This window comes from Vanessa cardui, chromosome 3 (genome assembly GCF_905220365.1).
Source record: "Vanessa cardui chromosome 3, ilVanCard2.1, whole genome shotgun sequence".
NCBI lineage: Eukaryota > Metazoa > Arthropoda > Insecta > Lepidoptera > Nymphalidae > Vanessa > Vanessa cardui.
The window spans coordinates 7,633,426-7,649,737 of record NC_061125.1 but is presented as its reverse complement, the minus strand read 5'-3'; the positions used below and the strand labels follow the sequence as shown (position 1 = coordinate 7,649,737).

The window sequence follows — 16,312 nt, the reverse complement described above, 5'->3', positions numbered from 1 at the left end:
TAAGGAAGGTTATAGAATATAATTCGTGGCAGCGACGATGTCTGTTCGTTTTTTTTTTCTTTCTTTTATGGTATAGGTTGGCGGACGAGCATATGGGCCACCTGATGGTAAGTGGTCACCATCACCCATAGAAAATGACGCTGCAAGAAATATTAACTATTCTTTACATCGTCAATGTGCCACCAACCTTGGGAACTAAGATGTTTTGTCCCTTGTGCCTGTAGTTACACTGGCTCACTTACCCTTCAAACCGGAACACAACAATACTGAGTACTGTTACTTGGCGGTAGAAAAACTGATGAGTGGGTGGTACCTACCCAGACGGGCTAGCACAAAGCCCTACCACCAAGTAAACTGCTTATACACTGTAAAATATTTTAAGAAACAGCATTTGAACTATTACAATGTAAGTATATATTTTACTCAAAATTCTTGTTTGTTTACAGAATGTTCTATAACAATAAGACAAGTTATTCAGTATGGAGACATCTCATAAAATATTTAAAAAGCAAATTTTCCATTTTAAATTTTTCTTTTTTTTTGCTTTGCACCATATTACATTAAACCCGCGGTGAGCGGACTTGCACGGTCTGAACGGTCAAAGGGAGTTTAATATGAGAGAGCCAGATATTTTCCCCACGAAATAAGGATTATTTCAACGATACCCGATATTATAATTTTATATCATCTTGTTTAAATTTAGTTTAAATTTTAGTTCTTAATTGTAAATTATTCTAAATTGAAAATAAAATACATTTAAAACAATTTGAAATAGTGCTATGAAAATACAAATCATTGTAATTCAAATTATTACATAATTATAATTGCATCTAAGCTATTCATTTACATTGCCTAAGCATAAGTAATGAAGGAAAAATGATCTTATTAAAAATAAATATCTATAAAAATAAAATTTGAATAAATATTGCTATGGGCTGAAAGAGCAAAATTTTAGCAAAACGCCACATCGAAAACCGCTGTACTCAAGGGACAGTACCCTACTTGGTACTTTGATTTTTTATTTACCCTCTAGATTTCCCTTATGATAAAACTGAGATTGCTTTACGTAATTCCGTTTTATATAATTTATTGATTATATTTCCGAGATATGCGTGTGATAAAAGTACCTACTACATTCTTGAAGGCAGATAAAAATTTGAATTTTTTTTTTAATTTGAAACACATGGAAATTATTATCCTCTCAGAAAATAATAACTTACCAGTCGTGATACAAGTATAAGCAAAAATCTCGTTCTGTTTATTGTTTTTAATTCGCAGAGTCACAAGAAAATATTTAATTTTGAGGTTATTAGCAGAAACATATCCTATAATAAAATACAATAAGTAATGTAATTGAAAATGTGCTTGCCTTTCCTTTCTTTCATAAATACATAAATAGTACAAAAAATAATCAATAAGACAGTGAGCATCTTTAACAGATTTATATAGAAATACTTAGTAAAAATCTTACAAACAATTCAATATTATTTTATCATTGTTTTATAGCAACGGTGAAACAATTCAGTTAGAACAGTCATAATCACCTTAACTAACATTATTAGTTATCATGTCTATAGAAAACTGGATGTCTAGTTAGGGTTCATCCACACATTGAATGAAACGTGCACAATGAAGTCGTTAGGAGCAGTCGACGGGAAGCAATTTGCAGCAGAGGAAATTCTTTTAAAGAATAAAGTCCACCACAAAAGGTTACAATGCACTTCGGACAGACTAAAATGATACTTCACACTAACAAATACGGGTGATTATAGAATAAACGGTAAATGGCAATTAATGAATGTGGTTTGCTGTATAGAAATGCAGGGAAGTTCGATACAGACAATTGCACTTGTTTCTATATAATGAGTTCTTTTATATCATATAATAAATATTTATTATTTGATAAATATGTTTATGACTCCTTCGCAATAAACAAATACAAATGTATTTTATTTACGGCAACATACACTATGCATCTATCGTATGACAATATTTTTAGGACTACCCTCATCATTATCATTTAAAAAAAATTAATCCTTGCTATTTTTTTTTAATTAATCGACGATAGTACTTTTTACTTGATCGTTAAATGTTTACTAATAGATACAGCAGCTTCCGATTTATTAAAAGTGAGTTGAAGTATGACGTTTTGCATCTCAAAACAATATATACAAACATATTTTTTTATAATTATTTTAAATCATTCTAGGCATGTCCAGATATGGCTTTGAAGTCTATTTTTGAAATTAATGAAACAAACAGTAAAAAAACGATAGAAGAAGAAATCATTACAAATGTAAGCAAAATAGTTTTATTAAACAATAATACTATAATAAATACTACCGAGGAACTCAAACGAACAATCTTATCACGTCTTGGTTCAGTTGAAGTGAGAAAACAGAAGAAGGTAAAATATCAAGAAAATAAATTAACTTTTACTGAATGTAAATATTTTATGGCTTCACCCGCTCCAATGGCTACATATTACAATCAATACCAGATTCCACAAGCTTATAACTTACCAGTTATGGTTACCGAGTGGAGTCCTTTAGTAAGTACAGTGCAAGTTCGTAATGTTTACACTTCACCTATCCAACATATACCAGTTGCAATAATAACTCCACAATTAATAACGCCAGTATGTCCGTACGCAGGAGCATTAATTACTGCAGACCCATTATTGAATTCGGTAGTTCAAAATGCAGTAGTACCAGAAACAATACCGGCTTTATGTACTTCATTATATAGTCAGATGTACAAAACTGAAGTTGATTACGTACAAGAATCAAAGAGTTCAACGATTGAAGTTTTTAATGATCAATATAAGTGTTCTGCAAAAGAATCAGCGTTACCTGAACAAATAGCTGAGGATGTTATTAATGAATCAAAAGTTATAGACCCTGTTGAGTTCTACTTAACGTTGCCTAGAGAGCTATTTCCAACAGCAAGGATGCTTGCTATTGATCCAAATCCAATTATAGATGAATTCTGTAAAATAACAACAATGAATGAAAATGTATCTTGGATTTTAGATTTGGAATTTGGTGTACCAAGAATACCAGTTACTCGGGCGATAGCTGTATACGATGTCAAGTTTAACAGTATCCATTGCAAAAATACACCGAGCGCAATACACCCAGGATTTGAAAAGTGCAATAGTGATTTTAAGAGAGTAATACTTTTTTATTACGACTGTATTGTATCCAATTGGTATAAAGGTTATATTATTCTGAATTATGATAAGTCTGTTGAGAATTTCCAATCGTGGCTTTTAATACCAATGCAGATTTTTGGCATGTGTTGGCCTTAGCATGTAAGCATGAAATGTAAAGCATGAATGTAATTAACGCTATGTAATTATGCTCATTTGTAAATATGAATATTTTTTTGAATATTAAATAATACTGCTTGAAATATTTTAATAAAATTGCTAATTGCAATGAGATTTGTTTGATTCAAATAATTTAGTACTAGGATATTGTAATTTGAAATTGTAATTATTATTGATTGAAATAATGAGACGATAAATAATTAAATCCAAAAAATATTTCAAATAAATGCAAGAAGAAGTTTTATAGTTAGCATGAAATGAATTTATCGAACCAAAAAGTTTCGCACCTTTTACACCAACTTTATAATTTTATCTTTAAGGAGCCTTTTACAAATTAATTATAGCACTAATTAGCTACATGGCACGCAAAATATCTCCCGAACACTGTGTAATTAAATTTCGAATTTTCTCTTATCGTCCTGGTATATTTTTATTATTTCGTTTACATTGAGTCGTAATGTTCTTTTAAAAACGAATATATTTATCTTTGTACAATGTTATACTTTTCTAATAATATTATCTTTTCACTTCATCGATTTAAAAACGAAAGTATATTTGGTTTTTGCTTTTGACATTACATTTTCATTTTATATTTTTAAAGATTGTTTTTCTTATTGTATAACCAAAGAACTCCGTTAGAATGCCTTGAATTAGGTTTCATATTTCGAGAAAAATAACATGTAATTTTTTTTTCCCGATGGTTTTAAAAAAAATGTTTCTATACTTAACTATATAAATAATTAAACTATCATAGAGGTTTAACATGATTTTCAAATAAGAATTCTAAGAACAATTCCAGCCAAAAGGTAAACAAACTTTGTATTATTAGGTGTTTATATACGCACATTTCGGTAGGTGCCATCCTCTCATCACATAATTTACTGGCTGATATAATAGGAACATTCAACATTGTTGTTTTCCGGTTCGTAGTGTGATCATTGTTCCCAAAGTTGGTGACAAATTGACGACAAAAGGAATGGTTAAAATTTCTTACACTGAACATACAACTTACCACCGCGTTAATTATTAGCTGTTCTGACTATATAATAGGCTATTTGACTTGTTTTTAAAATCCATTTTATATTATTTAGTAGAGGTTAAGGAACCCAGTGAAAGTTGATTTCTTTATTTCTAGTACATATTTGTCGAAAAATATCATATTAAATATTCCATATTTAAATAACGCGCAAAAACGCTACTTTGACAATATGGCGCTGCAATGGGGTCGGTGACGTCACTTTGCTGTATTTTAATATGTGGTACATATAGCAGAAAAGCAAGGTTTACAAGAAGGTGACATAATCATAAGCCCGGTCAATCAGTCCAGGAGTGTTTTGTGTCACGTGACAAACATTTGAAAAAATGCATTTTTATTTATGGATTTTTGAATAAATTAAGTATTATTTCCAACTTTCGTCACTAAATAACCATTTTTAAACTCATAATATACTATATATACACCGATTACAATAATTCACAATTTATTTTTCGCATTGTCAAATAGCCTATTTTGTATAAAAAAGAAATAATAATGACAGCACAATAGGAATTGTAGCTGCAGTGCGTTCGGATACGATTGTGGATGCGATATCGTGTAAAACATTTTAACATCTAATCGCTGAATCGGAATGCTCCCAGCGTCCAGGAATTCGATGCGGAATCTAATTTATTGACCGCAGCTACGCTTGAAATTAATAATTGGAACCAGCAATTAACGGATTTGCATGTTACGATACGGTAATGAAACTCATTGAATCGTCCGATTGGATCGTAACATTTGTGGCATTTGTAATCATTTGAATATTTAAAGAAGAAAATGAAGATGATTACAGTATTAATAGGTATAATTTTAATATATTTGTTGTTCTAGTTTTGACAAAAATATTTAACATTAGTTCATGTTAGTATATTTAATAATCGTTTGTAATATTTTTGTTGTAATTTAAGTTTGTATTTGTATATTTAGTATATGAATAGCGTAATATATATCTATAAATAAATTAAAAGGAATATTAAAAATAAATAGAGCATGTTTTTTATAGTCAATATTTAATTATTAACAAAATTACTGTGCAAACGAACAATACTTCAACGTAAACATAAACTATTCATTCAAACAAAATTATAATATAATAAACATTATTATAAACATCACTGAACTATATTTGCTAAATGCACATACATACAGAATTATTATAACGAATTGTGATTTGGTAATTTTCACATTTTTTGTTAAACTAATTAATTACCTAAGCTATACAGTAGTGATTAAATTAAAAATAATTATATTAATAATTTTGATCTTATTTGTGTACATTATGATACTTATTCGTAAGAACTACGGTATATTGTTAGATAAATTACTAACAATAATTGTATGCTATTTACAAATGCTCAGATTGTATATAGAAGAGCTATAATAAATAATACTGTATACAAAGTATTAAGCATAACGGGCAAGAAGACTTATTATTTACAATATAAAAAATATGTTAGAACAATTATTAATAATTGATACGAACTAATAAAATTTACAAAAAACACATGGTAAATATATTGAATTGTTTTCAATGAAACGTCGAAATTATAGCAAGTGGTACTGCGTGTTTTGCATACATTTGCTGAAACGATATAAAATATTCAAATATGATCGTATTTACAATAAGCTCTTTGATATTGCATCCGGCGTCAGTGTATGAAACGTAATTAATTTGATTGGAAACAAGCTGTGTACGTAAGGGCGTTTATTAAAGTCCAAGCCTGAACGGCTATGACAGATCATCACTCGATATTAATATTATCATTGATAACGAGTGATATCTGAAAAAGTTACACAATAATTATCACCTTTATCAAATTAACTTGATACAGAATCTCGCATTTCACAAGTTCTGTACAGCCATCGGTGGACTGTTCCGTTAATAAAACGCCTCAGAAAACGTTGAATTAAATCAACATTTTTGAAGGTAACTTATTGAAGTCGTTAAATCGGTAAATCGATAGTCGTTTTGATGTGTCATCATCAGAGTTTGTTACGTTTCAATTATTTCTTTAGTTGAAATTTTTACGATTGAATCTTGAGCCAATAGTAATATTAACGAAATTATTAGCTTTATCAACATCTGTGTATGCTGCATTGTTTTCATCACTGTCACTTTTAAAGTTTTGAATGTTTTGACAAAACACGATTAGCGCCGGTTTAAGAGTTTACTGTTTGTAATATCCAAGGGACAAACTTAGATATTCTCGTGCAAACTCCGGGCAAGTTCGCCTCGCCACATCCGATGCCCCAACTTATGATGCCTGCCAAAAAGTATTTATGATCCTTCCCCTTGACCTGTAAATAAAAAATAGATTTTAAATTAGATTGGAAAGTAATGTAAGTTACTAACTCTTATGATATTGAAAATAATTAATTTAACGATGAATATAAGTATACAAATAACGCTAAGAGCAGAAGTGTGAAACGTATAAAAACTTTTACAGGTATTTAAAACTATTTTAAAATGATTTTATAAAATCTAAAAAACCGTGTGTTTTTATAAATACTCTTTTACATCCAATTATGCGTTAAATAAAAATAAAACCGCAGACTAATACACTAAAAATTAAACCTCGTCTGATTCATTACCGAAAAAAATTAAATCATGATCAACACAATCAATTGGTGAGGTGTGAATAATTTGAGATGTATGCGTTGTACAAAATTCTTTATACAATTATAAAAATATTTATTGTGTAAAAAAGAACATCAAATAATTTATTTAAAAAAAACATAAAAGTCGTTGTTACGCATACCAGTTTTGTGATATAAATATTTGAAATAGATTTAAGTGTATTTTAAAATTGCAAAATTAGATATTAAGAATGGGCAAACATGAAATAGTTATTATATGTATTTAGGTCTGTTTTTCTAATCTTTGTTTTGTTCAATCATTAGTTTTAGAATTAAATTACCATTATAAAGATTTTCTTTTTTTTTGTCTGACGCAACAGATAACTCATACAAAATGGCAAAGTTTAATATTTGTTTTGCCATGTACTATGAAATACAAAAAGTTACGTAAATACTGTTGCTTTCAATTTCTTAGAATTTTTTATAAAACGTATCGAAAAATATAAAATATCATAAACAATGATATTTTTTTATGATTTTGACAGGCAACATCGACAATATTTAACGATTAATCTATTCGACATGGTTTTCAATTTAAAAAGTTAACAAAGATCTTACGATAAGACAATATTGACCCATTTTATGGATATGAAGCCTCAGATACAAAATATACTTTATTCTACTAGTATTACAGCTTTAGTTTTTATAGGGAATTTTGAATGATTGTTTCAGATTTATATGAAATCTGAAGCTGGCGTCAGTTTGGAATGTAGCGATTGAATTACCTGTAGCGGACCGCCCGAGTCTCCTTGGCACGAGTCGTGGCCGCCCCGCTCGTGGCCGGCGCAGAGGAAGATATCAGGAATGAATTCATGTCTACCCGCTCGGAGGAACATCGATTTGCATCGCTCGTTGGACACTATCGGCACTTGCACCTGGGAATCGAGTTTTAGGATCATAAACTTTAGATATACGATTTGTATTTCACGATACAATGCAGCTTCAATGATTCATGTTAATAACGGAACGTATATCTTTAACACATAATTAATTTGTAATATATTCATTTATGAGGATTTCAATAAACAGCTAAAACAATCTAATATTAATATTATAAGTGGAGTTATGGAGGATGCCTATCATGTTTTGATGGAGTGTGTCAAGAACGAAACTATAGGACGCCAAATCTTTTGTGATAAGCTGTTTTTTTGTAACGTTGGAGAATGGAACAGTATTTTGTCCATACCTGATTCTGTCTCGGCAAAGAAATTGTACAAATTGATTGAAAGTGTACAAAGAAGCTGAATTAATATAAATGTTTAATAACAGGGCGACATAGTCGCATTAGCGACAAAGCTCTTGATTAAAGAAAAAAATATATAAGTGTGAAAGTAAATCTGTCTATCTATCTATCTGTCGCTCTTTCACGACCGAATTTGATGAAATTTCGTATGAAGCAAAACTTGAACTCCAAGAGAGAACATAGACTATTTTTTATCAACATATGACAATCAATACCCTAAAACGCGAGCAAAGCCGCGTGCGATAACTAGTTGATAATAAAGTAAACATCTTTACAAGTAATCTAGATATATGGATCTATTTATATGATACGACGTTTTTCTCTTCAAACTTTGATTCAATCATTTTGACAAAAAGGTATTTTATCAAGAAAGAACATAGACTATTTTTTTTACCAACATATGACAACCGACACCATCAAACACGAGCAAAGCCGCGAATAAAGTAAACATCTTTGCAAGTAATCTAGATGTATTGATCTATTTATATGATACGACATTTTTCTCTTCAAACTTTGATTCAATTTTCTTGACAAAAGATATATTATTAAAGTCTTAAATTACCTCTTGCAAAACTGAAGGAAGAACTCCTCCTTCGGACAGTCTTCCCCATCCCGTAACCGTAGCATTCTCTCCCACTAACAGATCATCAGTCGCTGGTAGACATATTGGTGAAATATGGGGCGCAAATTGAACAGACGAATCCAACTTTACTAAAGCAAGATCGTATTCGTAGGTATAGAAATTGTACTTCGGATGAACTGCTTTTCTGGCGACACCTCTTTCAACGTAAGGATACTGCTCCGACACGGAAGAAAAGTCATATTCTCCCACACGTATCCTTATTTGGGATGTCAGGAGACTGAAAATAAAGTTTCTTTAATCAATACTTTTTCTTACTAGATATATTTTAGTGAAATAGTAAAGCAAGTGTTGTTATATATAATATAAATTAGATTTCAAAATCTATCACAGTTAAAATGTATATTGTGTAGTAATTAGGAATTAGTTCTTATAGAACATGATAATAAAACTCAGGACTTATGAAATATTTGGTCATGTCCTTTAGAAACGAAGAAGAAAATTTTACAAGATATGTTATGAATATAATAATATTACATAACCATACCATTTTCAATTCTACGAATTTTAATTAGCCTTCAATCCTACTATTCTTACTCATCAACACAGTGTCCGGCCGTCGCGATCCATCCCTCATTGATAATAGCTCCGCCACATCTGTGCGTGGAGGAAAAGCCGAAGAATGAGTTTCTTCGAACAGAGACCTGCCACGGCCAGCGACCAAACGAAGAATCTTGACCGCCCATGATACGCGTTTCTGGTCGTGGCCACATAGCTGTCACACCACATTCTGCAAAATAGAATATGACGATGACGATAACGAACTTTTATTAAAAGAAGAAGCAAGTTTGGGAGAAAGAGAAAGAGTGATAACTAATAACGAAAACTTGTATTTATTGGAAAGGGACAGATCACAGTCAGATAGTGCTGTTTCAATTTGTACAAAATAAAAAACCTCTTACCAACGCTATTGGTTGCTGCCATAGTATGCATCGGCGCTGATGTAGACTCGTCGGTTTTATTGATCATATTTTGAGACGGATCCTTGGGTTTCATATAGTTTTTATGTGGTTTGCTTGTAGTAGTGGTGAACTTTTTCGTTGGTTTGGGTTTACCCGCAGGCTTATCCCAGTTGGGTCTTGGTTTCGTGATGAAAGCTGGTTCCGTAGTTGCTTGCCAGTGGATAGTGTTTAAGTTGTTCGGTCGCGACATCATGTGCCCTAGAATATTTGTTTAAGTTAAACATACTTCAAATACATAACGTCTTTAAATACATAAAAAGTAATCTAAATTGACCTAAGAAAACCCTCTGAATTTCTTTTGCCATTTTTTCTTATATCATTAGGTATTTTCTTTACCGAACCGTTGATTGTCTTTTATTTGACAATCGATAAGAACATGAAAAGCTTTATTATTGATAAATTAATTTGATTTTATTTAATTTGGCAAACCACAATAACTATAACAAGTAATGCATGTTTTTTACTAATGCGATAGGTTAATTATATAATATTATTGATGATAATTATTGAGCATTGCTCAATAAATAGCCCTATTAAGAATAATAATATTTAATAATAAATAAAGTTTGTTTTACTAATTATTATTAATAGTTATAACTAATCATAATACATAGAAACTTTAGTGTATATCACATATTTTGACTCCTTTTTAAATTAAAATAACAGCTCCATCTACACTTTACAGTTCGAACTAAAGCAAAATATATCCGGTCACCTGATGAAATGCTGTTTTCTCCGTGCTGCTCAGACACGGCCATAGGTCGCGCACCCGACATTATGCTAAGACTAGACGAAATTTTGTTGTGGGGACTAGTTTCCACTTCACTGCTCGGCCTATGTACATTTTGGTACTTATTTACACTGCTATATGTTATTTTATTAACTATATCACTATTTTGTTCGCTATTCGCTTGTAAATTGTCTACAGAGGGCAAATTAATTTCAGGCGGGCGATAACTGTACGATGTCGGCGCGCCATCTATCGGTTTCGTCATGAACGACGGCCGCACTGTTTGCAAGTTCGGCCTTGAGGTTTGAGTTGAAGTTTCTATTGGCGCGCTCGAGGTGCTGGGTCGCGCGCTGGGTGGCGCTGTGTACGGTCGTTCTGTTATTGTCACTGGACTTGTTGTCTCTGGAAAACACGAATTGTCAATTAAGTTTCGTTTAGTTTTTTTTATATATTAATTATTATTTTTATAACCATAACATAAAACACTATAATTATATTCAAGATATAATGGTATTTTTATTTCATATGTAAGACAAAAAATAGAAGCATTTTTTGGATATACGTAATGTATACTTATACTGTACACGTGTAATGTACTCTTATATACTTTATTATTTTAATATTATTTAAAAAAAAACATATTAAGGAGACAGCTTCATTTTATTCGAAATACATATATAACCACACCATTGACATTAAAACAAGCACAATTATATTAAATCAAAAATTATTGTAGTAATAATAAATCTTGTTGTAATATACTAAAATTAGAAATGGAATTCACTTCATTCTTTTGTTACTTTAATATTATAACTTATTTCGGCTGTATAAATAAGTAAAGAAATATTTATCATTAGTCTCGGTAATCAGACGCACCTGCGATCAGCGGCTTGTCCGGTAATCGGCAACATGAACCGAACATGAAGCCGTCGACGCAGACCCCGGCGTGCACTCCGCCCACTCGGTTGCACTCCTGCACCCACATGCACGCACCGCGGGCCCCTCCAACCGAACACGACTTGCGCGACATCTGATAACCTGTAAACAATCGCAGATAACATCAGAATACAATTATTAAATTATCATTGGAGTGATTTAGACCATATAAACAAGCAACCTTGATCGTTTGTAGGGTATTTATACGGATTTGTCACCAGCGGGACTCGAGCCCGAGTATAACAAAGTTACTAATTTAGTATAATCATGCAAATAGTCGAGCCGTAATGGCCCAGTGGTTAGAACACGTGCATCTTAACCGATGATTTCGGGTTCAAACCCAGACAAGCACCACGATATATATATGCTTAATTTGTGTTTATAATTCATCTCATGCTCGGCGGTGAAGGAAAACATCGTGAGGTAACCTGCATGTGTCTAATTTCATTGAAATTCTGCCACATGTGCATTCCACCAACCCGCATTGGAACAGTGTTGTGGAATATGTTCCAAGCCCTATCCTTAATGGAAGAAGAGGTTTAGCCCAGCAGTGGGAAATTTACAGGCTGTCGCTACTCGCTGGGCAAATAGTATTTTTGATACATTTTTTTTATAAGAAAATATAATGTATTAAAATTCACATAGATGATATATCAAATAACGTGTCAAGATAGTTTAGTTACTACAGATATGAAGGTAAAGTTTTGTTTAAAATGTTCAATAGATTTGATCATGTCATTCTAGTATTGGTGAGTCAGTAGTCAGTGCCAAATAATGGAGATTGGTTCACAACGCCCGTAAACATTGGCGTTGGTAGAAATATTAACCATTTCTTACAATCACAACCAATGCGCCAACGACCTTGGAAGTTAAGATATTATGTCCCTTGGGTAAATGGTTACACTGACTCACGCATCCTTCAAACCGAAACACGGAATACTAAGATATTATTATCACTAATAAGAAATTTGTATAAGTTTCCTCGTGCACATATTCATTGTGAATTTTATAAAATAAAGTTGTGATTTTAGATAAGGTGAAATTGAAAATTATGCATAGATGTCGCTACTTGTCCTGAAGTAATTTAGTGTATTGGATTATTCAAATAATAAAGTGAATAGTATTGGTAACTTAAAAAGATAAAACAATTTTTAACTCTTTAGTAAATAACTTATACAAATATAAGTAATTATACTCGCAAGATAAATGTAGCATAAAATAAAGATAATTGATTAAAATTAATTGTTTCATTAATAATTAAATGAGTTTAAGTTATATCGAGTCGCAATCTTCACAAGTATGAAAGCTTAACCGATTTAATCTCGGATAATCCATCAGGCTTACGGAATCCCGATCCGAGTATCTACCATGGGAAATGTCCATTTCATTTTCTATTAACTCTCAATGGTGGCCACCGCAAAATTCGCCAATAAATACTAATCTTTTGAAGACTTGTCCTAATATTATATTCAAACAGCGGTGATGGAATACAAACTATATTACGAAGAAGATAAGGTTCAAATTAAAATTATTTTAATAGTAAATACGCCGTTATTGTATCAATTTCATTCGCTAATAACTGCAAAGAAAACTTGTATATAAGTACAATGTAATATAAATTCTATGACGTAAATTTTAAAGTTGAAAATAGTAACACAGTTTTATGGTTGTTAAAAGGTTTTTTCCACAGTCGCTATTAGTGGATGAAAAATGTTCATTCTCGTACCCTACTCTCGAGGACCGGACGTTTCCAAATGTCTTTGTTCATTTATTGGACCATTAATAAAATACAGTAATTCGTCGATATATTACGATATAAATTTAAAAAAGTTTTAAGTAGATTTTACGGACGAAATGAAAATCACAATCTTCCACGATTTTATTCGCGTAAGAGAAATATATTTACGCGAATAAAGTATAATAGATTTTATATTATTAGTTTGTAAACATTTACGTAAATTCACATTTTAGTAACCAAGATAGTGTTACTTTTTGCCCTAAACGAGGGTGTAGAATTTCAAAATCAATAGTAATTTACTATTTAAAAAAAAATAACAATTTGCGTAAATATATGGAATTTAAAACAAGTATTGAATATCGTCAGTAAAATTGATATATTTTTGATTTTAATATCATAAATATATATAGCAAAGGTAGGGCGGCATTAAAGAGCGCCGATAAGCTCGCAATGAAACTAGGCGAGCAGACAAAATAAATAATAAAAAGCGAAAAAAGTAGTATATTATAATACACAATTAAATTGATATAATATACTGCATAATTAATCCTGCGTTCAAAGAGGATCTTATTAGTCGTAAACGCTTTAGTAAGGCTTTTGTACATGCAAGTATAATATTTCCTCGGATAAAAATATTGCTATTAAGGAACTTACTACCTACCTATAGCAAAAATATCAACATAGTAAGTACCAAATGTGTAAATTAATTTAGATTATTATATTAGAAAATAACAACAATACAATACTTAATACATTACAGTCATACATACAGTACATACATACTTACAGTCTTTCGAAGTAATGTATATGCGAAAAAGAAACAGAAACAACAGTCAACAGTCCGTGGCTAAAATCATAATAATCTTAAAATCAATTCTGTTTTTAAAAAGAGAATATAAAAAAATACCATCCAATCAGAAAGGAGCGTCATTGCTTCCTTTGAGTAATAACCTCACAAATGATCTTCCGCTTCGCGGAATAGCTTTAGTAGGAAGCAACGTATCCTTTAAATATTAATAGAACGCTCAGGTTATTGTGTTGTATATATAAAGGCTTTCCGTTTAATTTTTTTTAATAATAACGAATGTAGAAAATGGGGTCAACTTTTTTATAGAAATAAACTGCAACACAGCTTTCGTTGAAAGTTACTTATACATAATATGTAAAGACTTTTTTTAAGCAAGTGCGAATCAAACGCGTCGAATTTACTACGACCGGACAAATATTTTTTTGGACATTTGTTTTTGGTGTTAAACTATCAAAGGTGTTCAATTTTAGTAAGGCTCAAGAATATATTTTTTTGGTTAGTTCTATATTATATTATTAAAGATTGAAAAAATTATAAATCTTTTTGTATCGTTTTAAAAAAACGTAGAGGGAGGAGTATAATTTTAGTTTTTAAAACAAGTTTATCTTGATTGAAAGGTTAATTATGCTAACTTACTATTGTGCCGTATTTCGTTTATGGTCATTGATTATGGTCTTATACTGAAAATAAAATGAAAACCTTTTATAAAAGTTCACACAATATGTCATCAAAGATATTAGGCATGTAAATATACTATCTAATTAAATATATTGTTTTTAAATTCAGAACAAACTTTATATATATTTTTTTTTAAATTAATAACATCACAAAAGCCTTTGTAATGCAATAGCCTTTGAATCTAATACTCTTTATAACTTTCGTTTCAGATTTCACACATCTATCAAAATCACGTGATCCTATATATGTATATGTTATTATAACAAAACATTAACAAGATTATGTTATATCAGTGTACTATGTAGGTATGTAAACAAAGAACTTTATATAATAACATGTATTACACACACACGTATCTTAATCTCACCTAATAGGCTTACTCCGTACTCATTACAAATTTAAACAAGACAATGGACTTACTACGGCTGTTATTGAAGCTCATTCTCCCAAGCTTAAGGATATTACATATTCATATATACATGGTTTCATATAACTTGGTTGGTGAGTTTATTAATTAAGAAAAGTTATCACATATGTTTTTCTTTCATAATCTTCTGTAATAAGGTTAAGATATTTGAATACAGTATTCTGCGGATTTCCGTTGAAATAGATTAATCAATAATAGGATGTGATGTGTCTCATATAAAGTAGCTAAGTGTATATGTGGGTTTTTTAGAACGAAATTATTTTACGCTGCACAGAAGAGTGAACTGGTAGGAATCGTCACGTATGGGAAAAAGCCTTATGACCACTCCAGGTGGCCTTTCCCTCTCTTTCTATCTCGCTATCACTTTTTACAGTGTTATCGAAACTTAATTTCTGTTATAGTTTTAATTCATACGGATCTTGTGCCTATTGTTTAATACATAATTTATAGGAAAACAACATCGTTCTAATCGGGTGTCTCACGATTCCTCAAACTTATATTTTTGAACTGGTATACATATGTATGTATTTAGGTTAATACAAATAAAGTAAAGTAACAGCCCGTACATTTCCCAGTGTTGGGATAAGACCTCCTCTTCCATTAAGAAGAGGGTTTGGAACATATTCCAACCACGCTATTCCAATGCTGGTTGGTGGAATGCACATGTGACAGAAATTCGATGAAATTAGACACATGCAGGTTTCTTCACGATGTTTTCCTTCACCGCCGAGAACGAGATGAATTATAAACACAAATTAAGCACATACATATAGTGGTGCTTGCCCGGGTTTGACTCGCAATCATCGGTTAAAATGCACGGGTTTTAACCACTGGGCCATCTAAGCCCTTAGTACAAGTAAACACATTATAATCTTAGTAGCTTAGTTTAAAGTTATTGTAGCTTTACTATTTAATTAATACACTTGACAATTTAATTGACGATTCAATTGCTTTAAAAGTCACAAAAATTGCTAAAAAATAAAATGTGTTCTCTTATTATGAATCTAATACAAATAAAATGTCATCTTTAGTAGAACAATGTGCATTGGAAGAAGTGGAATTCAATTGTAAATCACTCAAAAATAGCTGATATTTTGTAATGGTTACCGAAGTTGTTATTATATTTCGTTTTTAACGATGTCT

General features: G+C 31.0%; 2 protein-coding genes across 2 annotated transcripts in view; one reads left to right on the top strand and one right to left on the bottom strand.

Moving 5' to 3' along the window:
- The first annotated feature begins 2,221 nt into the window (after positions 1 to 2,221).
- LOC124543883 lies at positions 2,222 to 3,310 on the top strand. Its single transcript, XM_047122203.1, has one exon. It carries the CDS (start codon positions 2,222 to 2,224, stop codon positions 3,308 to 3,310), a length of 1,089 nt encoding a protein of 362 aa, XP_046978159.1.
- Positions 3,311 to 5,405: 2,095 nt separating this feature from the next.
- LOC124543438 (serine proteinase stubble) overlaps positions 5,406 to 16,312 on the bottom strand; it is a 124,892-nt gene continuing 113,985 nt past the window's right edge. The window contains exons 4-10 of the mRNA XM_047121668.1: positions 11,459 to 11,620; positions 10,568 to 10,984; positions 9,793 to 10,050; positions 9,428 to 9,620; positions 8,813 to 9,110; positions 7,733 to 7,882; positions 5,406 to 6,668 (exon numbers count right to left, since the gene is read on the bottom strand). Of these exons, the coding sequence (XP_046977624.1) occupies positions 6,531 to 6,668; positions 7,733 to 7,882; positions 8,813 to 9,110; positions 9,428 to 9,620; positions 9,793 to 10,050; positions 10,568 to 10,984; positions 11,459 to 11,620 (1,616 nt within the window). The 3' untranslated portion in view covers positions 5,406 to 6,530. The remainder of the gene's footprint in view (positions 6,669 to 7,732; positions 7,883 to 8,812; positions 9,111 to 9,427; positions 9,621 to 9,792; positions 10,051 to 10,567; positions 10,985 to 11,458; positions 11,621 to 16,312) is intronic.